General features: G+C 38.7%; 1 protein-coding gene and 1 long non-coding RNA gene across 5 annotated transcripts in view; one reads left to right on the top strand and one right to left on the bottom strand.

The window, feature by feature from the left end:
• The window catches only part of cmss1 (cms1 ribosomal small subunit homolog), a 35,652-nt gene extending 34,746 nt beyond the window's left edge, over window positions 1-906 (bottom strand). For both annotated transcript variants that reach the window (XM_071478376.1, XM_071478384.1), the window contains exon 1: window positions 756-906. In XM_071478376.1, coding sequence (XP_071334477.1) covers window positions 756-795 — 40 coding nt within the window. In that variant the 5' untranslated portion in view covers window positions 796-906. The remainder of the gene's footprint in view (window positions 1-755) is intronic.
• LOC139621656 (uncharacterized) lies at window positions 273-7,204 on the top strand. 3 transcript variants are annotated; one of them, XR_011691040.1, is made up of 4 exons: window positions 273-479; window positions 1,203-1,379; window positions 5,292-5,510; window positions 6,028-7,204. It is a non-coding gene; the product is annotated as an uncharacterized lncRNA (long non-coding RNA). The 3 variants fall into 3 exon arrangements; XR_011691043.1 differs by having other exon boundaries at window positions 5,247-5,510; window positions 6,031-7,204; XR_011691039.1 differs by having other exon boundaries at window positions 5,247-5,510.
• Window positions 7,205-10,989: the final 3,785 nt, after the last annotated feature.

Raw genomic sequence — 10,989 nt, 5'->3', positions numbered from 1 at the left:
GTGTGTGTGTGTGTGTGTGTGTGTGTGAAGAAAGACGAGAGAGAAATAATATGTCTAAATAAGCTTAATAGAGACGTTTCATTTTGATACCTCCTGAAAAGACACTTAAACCTTCGCTGTTCAACACAATCAGGTCAATAGTCCTTACAGAACATGAGTGCCCTCTGTTGGTATGCATGGGAGCATGGTGCTATGCGCGGAGTAGCCGCAGGCAGCTTCCTGTGTTGACGCATGGAGATGAGGGTGGGAACAGAGCTGGGTGAACTGGATGAATGCAGAAAGTTTGGGAGAGAGTTTGTTCACTGTGAGGGTCAGTGGCAGGTTCGTAGCTGGACAGGCGATGTTAGCGAAAAGTTCATGTAATCATTTCCCAGTGAACACACACACACACACACACACACGCACACACGTGTTTACACGCCTTCTGTTAGTAACAACATGAGCAACAAACGCCAACTTTCCCTGCCAGCAATTCATAGGTAAGCTTTACACACACTCACTGGTACTTCGTGTTCCTACACCTGTCGCTATGTGTCGAAACACTTGTCGCTAAGTGAATTTAACAGGAACTCACCGGCTAATGCCGGCTAGTTAACGTTAGCTTACAGTTAGCCACAACCAAGGGACGCTGCTCACGACAGCTACAAGCTAACGTTCAGAATCCGTTAATCGGGCTAAAGCAAAACCTCCCGGACCACAAGTTTCAGAAACACGAAGTTATCAAAGATAATAAAGCACATGGATAAATGAATTACCCTCGTGTTGCCACCACTCGTCACCCAGGTCGTCTCCCATTTTCCTCCGGACTCGGCGCGGCCAATCCAAATCTACCGCTGACCGAGCGAGGCAGGGGTGTGTTCACAAGCAGCACGTTGAAAACATGGTCTGTAGTTTATAGCGTCAACAAGACCCTTAAATCACCAAACCTAAGAGACTCTTATCCCCACAGTATCATCCAATCACTATAAAAAATGGTAAACAAATGTGGGATTTGATTTAGATGAGGTAAAATATCATAATTTCATTTACTGTTCACACGTTTGCCAGTTCACAATTTTACATTTGAGACTTTAAACGTAATTACATTCAAGGCTTCAGACTAGAGTCTATTTTTTAAAAAAAAAGTATATACAGTACTGTTCTAAAGCTTTATGCACTTTATAGAGGGAGGAATCTCATCAGTCCCAAAAATTGTTGTTCAGGATGGCAACAACCCAACATCACAGAGACGGGGGTATACAAGAAGAGACAGAAGACACTTACACAGTCTAAAACCATAGAAGAACTGTGCCAAGTTCTCCAAGATGCTTGGAACAACCTACCTGCTAAGTACCTTGAAAAACTGCAGTGTATCAAGAAGAACTAGTGCTGTTTGAAAGGTAAAGGGTCGTTGCAGTACTGTGTGGTATGGCTCTGACTCTGTCTCACACACACACACACACACACACACACACACACATATATATATATATATATATATATAATGCTAATGCTAATGCTGCAAATCTTCATTAGGCAAGCAAGCAAAAATAGCCCCATATTGGACTTGTAATGTAAAAGCTATTACATGATTGCTCAGAAAAACGCTCAATACTCTTATTTTTTCATAACAAAAATAAAGCTGTGTGTCGAGGCAACAGTCTTTCTTGATATGCCTTGGCAAAACATGCACATTTTGCACAAACAGAACCTGATTAATAATGATCATTTTGTTTGCCATGTGTCTCAGGTAGAGCCACGTGATTGCAAAAAGTCAGACGTGCACAAATCAAAAATAGTATGTATATAGAGTGACTGTAAAATAACCATCAGATAGGCTGACATTACCTGAGCTTAGTGCTTCCTATCTTGCACTGAAAGCAATAATCAATGCTAAATAATTTGCCTGCCTCAGTGTTAGTTTGTCTGTGGCTCTATGAGTGCATAAAAGAAGTTTAAACTTAACACTTTTTGCAAGCAAAGAGGTTTTCATCTTCTTTGTTTTTTACTGTCTGGGCCAGTTGAAAGCCTCACTGTGTTCCCCCACTGTATTTGATGTTGGAAGAAATGAGGACATGTTTTAGAGAGACATCATAGTCGCCTTAAAGCAGTTTCTCACGTGTTGTGTTGTAGTTACTGTAGGTGGTCACAGTTTTCTATTAAATAGGTCATGTCTATTAAATGGGGTGTTGGGATGGCAGAGCAATAAACACGACTTCTCAGTTTACAATTAGTTTTGCATGCATACAGCTCTCTCTCTCTCTCTCTCTCCCTTCCCCACACACAGAGTTTATGGAAATGAAAAAGGAATAAAGGCACATCACTTTGCTTTGTTACTTCAGTTCTCTGGCATTTGATTATATATCAGACAAAAGGCCTCCATACGTTACATTTGGGTTATAAACCTCAAAATCCATTTTTTTTACAAATGGCATATCCAATTATAGGATAAATCCTCATTATCTACCATAAGGTGATGTTTCCACATAAAAGAGAGTAACCTAGTGTTCTGCTGAGTGTTCCTATATTATAAAACACATCTTTACATTCTCTGTCATTATGGTTTCGGCTCGGTGGTCTTATTTTCCAGCACACAGAAGAAAGGAAAGAGGAGAGAAAGGAGGAGGATGTGTTTGGAGTGGTGCCCTCTTTTCTGCAGCTGTAGCGGAGAGGAGGGACAGGTCCTCTGAGAGTAATTGCATGCTTTTTTGTGTTTTAGTCGGAATAACACATTTCTGGCTGGTAGAGGCTGTGAGATGTTTGATTAAAGCTTTGCCACAAAAAAAAAAAGAACAGACTGATTACTGGGGAAATTATAAAGGGTTCAGAATGGTTATGCCGTGTAACCCTAAAATGGGGGAAGAAAAACAAATCAAGAAAGAGAAAGGAAGGATGCAGTCAACACATTATGCTGAGGTCTGCCAACATTCAGGCAGGACAATGGACTCTAAATGGCAGCTTTGAATGTAATTAAGCATCATTCCTGTAAAACACAGGCCTCTTCCTCATTTGTCATTCGCTCTGTTTATCGTTTGGCTGCGTTTTCACCAGGAACAATATGCTGTGCAAAAGCACAATGGTTTGCCTCGAGACCCCAGGGAAACTTGTTAAACTTGTTAAATCTGCTTTTCCTGTGTTAATCAGCCAACCTGTTTGTGGAGGAGAGAGCATATTTCCAAAGAGAAAAGTGTACAGGATGGGTCACAATGTAAAAATCCTTAAAATATCAAAGGCCAAACATTTTTGATGTAAAGAAGAGGTCAAAAAGGAGGTTGGGAATTATGCTAATGTGCTCTTTTGAGGAAGTGTTGGTAGTAGAAAATTGTGCTTGTGTGCATTTGCTGATGGGGAATAAAATATGGATAACATGTAGCCCACCCTATTTAGAATATCATTAAGTGTGTTTTCAAATTTCAAGAACAAAATGTCTTGTTATTTTATTTCATCCTTAATCTTCAGTTATACTTTAAAAGAGTAGTTCCACACTTTGGAAAATGTCCCATATTTGCTCTCTTGCTGAAATATACCACTCATTAGAAATGAGGCTACAGTCAGCAGCCAGTTAGCCTGACAACAGGAAGTCACTGCGCCAGGCTAAGAAATGGTGCTGCACGTAACCCTCTGTAAATCCTCAACTTGTCATTTTTACACCTTATTTTTGTGTGGATCAAACATAAAGATGAAAACAGTAAATTACTGATCTTTAAAAGTAGCGATAGGTGGATTTTGTTACCTTTGGACAGAGACAGGTTCCACCATGTTTCCATTCCTTATACTAAGCTAAAATAATTGACAGCTGGCTGTAGCTTCGAATCAGCTGTGAGAGTGGTATTGATCGTCTCATCCAACACCTTGCAAGAAAATGAGTTAGCGTATTCACCAAAATGTTAAATTATTCTCTAACTAACATTATATCAGAACATACGGTCATTTGCCTGAACTGACTTACACTGGGCAAACTGCTCCTGCATGATTTATGTGTAGCAACACACAAGAAAAATCGAATTTAATATGCAAAAAGATCTAAGTAATGACAATAAAAGTCCAGAAATTTGTGAGAACAGTGAAAGAGAAGATGAGCGTCATTGTAATTAAAGGCGGACAGCTGTCTCTTCAGGCCTCTGTGATTGCACACTGTGGAGCATTGATGTTAATGTGTTTATTTTGTTGTAAGCAGCTGTTCCTCCACTTTCTCATTTTAATGATCACAAGAAGTTGTGTTATTTTTGGTTGCCATCCTCCTCTCGTTTACTGTGTGTTTTTTCTTCTTCTGCTGAACACGGAGAAAGAGGGGGAGGACAAGCAAGTGAGAATGGACAGAGACTAATTATGGCTTTGAAAAATATCAGTGTTAATTTCTACGCATCCACAAAGACATCTATTTCCTACCTATTCTCGAGCTTTGCTTTTCCACTATGATGAAAGCAGACCTTATCTTCCTTGCCTAAGATCTTTACAGTAACCCTTCTCTCCCTTGAATCCCTGTCTTTTTTTTTGCCACTGAAGAACCTACATTTAAGTTGGTGTTAATTTGATTCTGCCAGCTAGAGCAACACCGAGATCGTCTACCTTTGTGTTTTCCAAAACAGCTCAAAGATTACAGGTGTTTGAGAGGCAACATGAGACTGTGTTTTGTTGTCAAAAAAAGATTAAATGATTGGTTAGCTGGCATTAAATGATTTTATTTCCTGCCTAATTATGCCTGTACCCTTGTCTAATTAGTGGACAACAGTTCAAGGAGAGTTAAGTAATGACAAAATGATGATTCAAATGAATATGAAGTGAAATACAGTAACTGTCATGTAAATAAATGTACTTCAGAACAGAGGGGTCAGCAAGGCAGCCAGTGGCCTGACAGCCACTATGTGACCAAGTGCAAATAAACAGGAAGTGACCTTGAGCTTTCCAAAACTTCACCACACATAACTTCCCATACAAGCCTCCAAGTTACAACTGTATTCATGAGCATCTGGCTGAGCCTGACCTGCATGGAGATGTGCTGCATTCTTAACACAAATGCAAATATTCGTTTGTTGCTCTTACTTTCTGTCTGTTTGTTGCTTTTGTATTTATGTTATGAGGTAATAGTGAAAGATGGAAAATGTTAGAAACAGTTATTGGTTAGAAATATTTCAAAATGGCACAAACAACATATGTGCAGTATATGTGAACCTATGGTATATACCCACATTGGAATTCCTCTATGTCATAATGTATTTCTATATGATAGAAGTGTCTGTCAGCAGTTTTTGGTCATATGTTCATAGGTCTGTGGCCACAGATGGGATTAACAAGTGAATGCCTTCCTCTAGATGCGTCAGGGGGTTACAGGTAAGACAGAAGTTGTCTCAGACCAGGGATCATTGTGGCATAGGTCCTGGTTACTGTCAGCCTCACCAACTGTCCAACCACATGGGTCACTCTGCGCCTGATGGAAGTTTTAAGGCCACACACTGCAAAGAGTCCTGGAGAGGCTACGCCATGACAACTGAATCCGCAAATATCATGCTGGCATTTGGAAACACCATAAGGTTAGTGCTTTTACTTTAGACAGCGACTTCTATGCCTTTTCATACATGAGGTCACCATTCACCTTACAAATAACTCCTTTAAAGTCCAAATCTCCCCGCAAGAATTTTTTAATGAGCCATCAACCAATTGAGTTTTTTTTTCTAGAATATTTGAAAGAAAACACTAAATGTAACATTTATTTATTAAATTTGCCGTTATATAAAATTGACTGAGTAGTGTCATACAAATATATTTCCAGTGTTATTACTGAGGACACATCCTCCTACACTGTTCCAACTACCATTTACAAGCATTATGTGAGTTGACATGAGTGATCGCAGAGTGCTGAATTGTAATTGCAGATTTGGGTTATTAATGCATCTGGCACATAGCTTTTCTTGACAGTGAGAGGAAGAAACTTGTCAGAACTTTCAACAGTCCAGTGCAATTGTTGTTATCAAATTTGACCTTTGTTCTTAAAGAGATCATCCATTTTAATGCCAAATGTGTCTTCTTATTCACACCTTTTGTTTCCAGCAGATGGAACAGAATATCAGCTCCCATGTGTGAGACCTCTGAGTGTCTGGGACACAGCTTGTTGATGCAGCAGACACCAGAGACTCTGCAGCGTGGGCAGAGTGACATGACATCCTGTCCCCTCTCTAATTATTGTGTGAAGAGTATGTGAAGAGGGTGATTGTTGTTAGTTGCAGAAGTCACGGTGCTAAAGGGCTGAGGGCTATCCACACAGCTGGGAGCTTAGCGACACATACATATTTTTGCCTCAACACATACATCACTGAGGGGACACAGAGGCACAAAACAAGGTGAGAGGGGACTTCTGGGTAATGCACCTGTCAACTAGGACATTACTGTGTGTGTGTGATGTTATGTGACCCAGCAGAGGAAGGCCAGGACAGTTGAAAAATGAACAAACACTTGTGTTGCTGGCTAAATGAGATGAGGCCTCTAGGATACAGACTGCTTATGAACTGGCTGACACTGCTTTTGTTCCTGCGGAAAAGGCTGATGTAGTGTTATTTTGATCTCGTGTTTTGACACCGAATTTATGCTCGTATATTCATATCTGAAAACACGCAGACCTGCATCTTTTCAAATGACTTTAGAGACTGCTGCTAGACCAAAACAATCCTTTGCAACAAATACAAATGATGACTACACTGTAATGCTTCCACTCCATTAACCAGCCTTACACATGACAACAAAACAAAGAGTGACCTTGTAGTCTTTGTTTTTAATCACTATTTCAAATGTATCAAATATCACTGTGCAAACCATGCCATGGAGTTTGTTCAGTCAGTCCTCAGTGTTTCTCAGTATAACCTTAATAAAGCTTCAAAATAATTGGGTTTCAATCACAATTCTTTTTTTTTTAATAGTAAGAGGGTTTTGTGTAATTTTTCTATTGTGTAAATTGTGTAGGAGTGGTCAAAATATACTGTATTAAGGGAACCTGACATACAAACCAGCAATCTAATCACCTCCAGATTCAAGTTGTACTGACAAGTTGCCCAAAAGTGAAAACATCTTCAATTAAAATACTCACAGTGTTACTTGATGCACTTCAGAAGCAACAGTTCTGTGCAAGTTCACTGTCGGACTCCTAGTAGCCATCAACAGCAATTGCTCAGAAACTTGGTGTGAATATTACTGAATTAAACTTAGGCCCTGAAAAGATCAAATGCCTCAAATGTCTGCCTCCATTGATTGTTGGTCAACAATAGAGAGTTGACATTTACACAAATTTGATTCACTCCATTGTTGCAGACCTCTGAGTTTGTTCTCTGTTGTGAAACTGCTGTTGTGAAACAGCAGGAGACATACTGTTTCTCTTTATGGTAGCCTGATGCTATGTCAACAGAATGAACAAATAGAAGACTGGCTGATCACAATGAATATCATTTCAACATAACTTTTCCTATTAAATATTAACTTTGTTTGTCTATACAGAAAAGCTTCTGATAAGACTGTTTTCTCAAATTCTGTTTGCAAGTACAAGAAAGAACTTCGGCTTTTAGCCAAATGAATAAGAAGTCTTTTTTTTAAAAATGGAAATTTAGACATATTTTTAAAAAATGGAAAGCTTGACATGCACAGCTCCATGAGAGCTTTTACTCCACTGCATTTCAGAGGGAAGTATTGTACTTTTTACTCCACTGCATTTATCTGAAAGATATAGATGAAGATTCAAATGAAGATTTTACATATATAAACTGATGTCCTTCTAAAAGACTAAACCAGTAGTTCATAACCTTCTTGGTTTGTGATCCCCCACAAAAAAGTAGTGTCCCCTCTCACATTTTAGATGTCTGTGAGTTGTTAGTCGTTCCAGCTAAGAGACGTTTCCCCTCTAAACTTTAAAGTTTCATTTGAATCACTTTTCAAGGTCCAAAGAAGTTAAGTTATGTAATACTTGTAATACAAAATTGATGCTTCAGAACTTTGTTTTTTTTTTCTTTCTTTCCTCTCCCATTAATCATCTTATGACCCAGCAGATTTATATTAACCCTTTGGAGGAGGCCCAAGATGTAGGATGGGAAACACTGGAGTAAACTGCCTACCTGTAGCTCCACCTTGACCAGCTAACAAATGAAAATGTTACTTATGCGTTGATGCATGAGTATTAACAATCTAAAAATCTAATATATAATAACATATCATCAGAATGAGGACTTTTACTTTCTATACTTTAAGAACAATTTGCTGATAATGCTTCGTTATGTTTACCTGAGATCTTGGATGCAGGGTTTTACTTGTAACAGAGTATTTGCACATTGCTGTATCTTCTCAATGTTACAGCAGAGGTAAACTTTGAACCTAAAGCAAGTCACTCTGACGATGTATTTGCAGCAAGGAGTTTTGCACCTCCCTTTTGCTCCAGTCATCTCTGGCCTGTGGTCAGTATGGTACACGGAACACAATGCACAATGTTGCCGTTTGGGAAGATACCCAATTATTATTTATTGAAAAAAAGACAATCATTTTATTGAAACAAGATTTACATGATAAAAACAGGGAATAACATCGTGCATAGTCTTTCAGTATTTTTCAAATGCTGCAGATATTTGAAAAACCAGACGAAGTCTTTGCAGATTGAGGAGCTCTTCTTAGGGTGACTGGAGGTCATGGACAGCATAGGAAAGAGTAAGATTTTGGGGGGTTTAAATGTTGTGTGAGGTCATCCAAGTACATAACTGGTTAAAAAAAATGCCCATCTATGCAAAGGCCAATCAGCGTTAAAATATCAGGGTATTTGGCCCTTTGGCAACACTGTACAGCAGAGGGTTAAAAAAAATAGAAATGTGTACATGTAGATTTCATTAAGTTTCTAATAAATCTTTGTGATATTACATTTGAAGAAATATTTGTGTTTTTGAATTTCTGTTTACCCCCGTGTAATGTTTATCCCATTGTTGGCTATTGGACTGCAAGACTTTGAGGCGCTGAACAAACACAATAGCTTATAATACTCACACAGCTGTCTATGAGCATAAAAATGCAGGTATTAAATATTGAACCTGTTCTCTTTTTCGTGTCAATAGGAATACAGAAGATAAACCATCTACATCATGGTGTGCAGTAGCTGTTGTGGTTCAAGATGATTTATTATCCCACAAGCTGCATTTACACTGTGGCTTAATACCTGCTTTCACCTCATAGTCTAAGGCAGCATGATGACATTTTAAACTTTCAATAGCACCAGATTATGGAAGGTAAACCAATCAAATACGGCTGTTGTACCTGAAATAAACCTAGCCGTTGCTTTTTCGCCCTAAATAATCTATGAGAATCTGAAAAAAATTGAATAAAAGACTGAGTCTGTGCGATACACTGCAAACAAGAAATGTATTATAACATAGAGAATTTCCGAACATGCATAAATTGTGAATCTGTTTTTGCTTAATCAGTTTGGAAATAACCTCCCGACATAGCAAAACATATATTAAACCAACATTTTAACATTTTATCTTCTGACTAATTTCACTTGCACAAAATACTTTAAAAGTTTTATGTTTATGTATGTAACTTTAAGATATTCTAAGACAGAGTAAGTACATTTAAATTAATTATCCTGTAACAGCAGGAATCCATTTACTAGTCATAAATAGTCATGATTAATTTCTCAAATGGACATTACTTCCATCAATGCATAATTACTGGTACTGGTCATAATTATGAAAAAACATACATGCTAATGCTCTTAGGGCTGACTCCTTTACCCCACCCCCTATACTACATTATATACTTTATGTAAATAAGTAATCACTCATGAATGCATAAGCTTAATGAGATATCACACATGGGGATGATAAGATGAGAAATGAAAGAATGAGGAGAATGCAAGAGAGGAGCAGAGAGAGAGGGCGGGAGATCGAGTTTGACTAGGAGCAAAGTGGTAAGAGGGTAAGTCAGGATGTCCCACAGGTCATGAATAAAAGACGAAAAGAATAATTTGGGCATTTCTCAGCCTGGAACAGAAAGTCACAGTGTGGATATCAAAGAGATAAGCAGCATTGAATTATATCTTTCTCCCTTGATCCTTCTCTGTTTTTTTTTGTTTTGTTTTTATTTCTCTCTCTTTCTTTACACACATACTGTAGTTTTTTTTCTGTCTCTGACAACAACGCGTGCTGTAAATGTTTCTGTGAGACTGCAGACACATACTGAACATTAATATGGTTGTCTTGTAGGTGAAGTCACCACAGGGAATTTGCATGGTGCAAATTAGGTTGGCTCTCATCCTTAGAGAAGCTATTAACCCGTCACTGCCACCCTCTGCAACTGTGTGTGTGTGTGTGTGTGTGTGTGTGCGCGCGCACGTAATGTGTGATATTATCGAGGAAATCTCTGCTTCACCAGTACATAATGTTCTCATCATCTGAAAACTCTTACAGGCACACAAATGAACTAACTTCTTTGACAAAAACAAAATACTGGCCTGAACAACATTATTAGACCCTGTTGTGTTGTTGCCCTGAACTCATGTAGAATAAAGACGACCAGTGTGTTGCTGCATGCTTTGTTCAATAATGCAGTGTGTTGGTGAAAGGAGGGAATCCTTCATATGTACTGCAGCAATTCATTTTCTGATCGAGGTAGAGATAGTGAGTGTGTGAGGACCAGGTTGTGGTTTCTAAAAAGACGTTCCTAAGAGGGAGATTTGTCATGTCACCGCTCTCTGCAGGTCCTCACCGTAAAAATTACCATTTTACAATCAGTTCTTGAGCAGCTGTTTCCATTGATAACAAATTGATGTATTTGTCTGTAATTTTAGGAAGATGGGAGAACCCGGACACGTGCAGACACTTACAGACTCATAGCTGCTATATGCTGATTCAGAAGGGCAGTTATCCAGTCCCCACTTTACCTGTCTAAATATTCTCTGAATGTTATCTGATGCCCCTACATTGAGATGTTGAGTGTCATGCAATGTTTTTCCATGTCGACTAAAAAGTTAATCTCAGGAAATGTCCCACA

Source organism: Trachinotus anak, unplaced genomic scaffold (assembly GCF_046630095.1).
Source record: "Trachinotus anak isolate AG129_WGS33_773 ecotype Australia unplaced genomic scaffold, CSIRO_AGI_Tana_v1 ptg000001l, whole genome shotgun sequence".
NCBI classification, from domain to species: domain Eukaryota; kingdom Metazoa; phylum Chordata; class Actinopteri; order Carangiformes; family Carangidae; genus Trachinotus; species Trachinotus anak.
The sequence above is the reverse complement of the archived record's forward strand: the minus strand, read 5'-3'. Positions and strand labels throughout refer to the sequence as shown.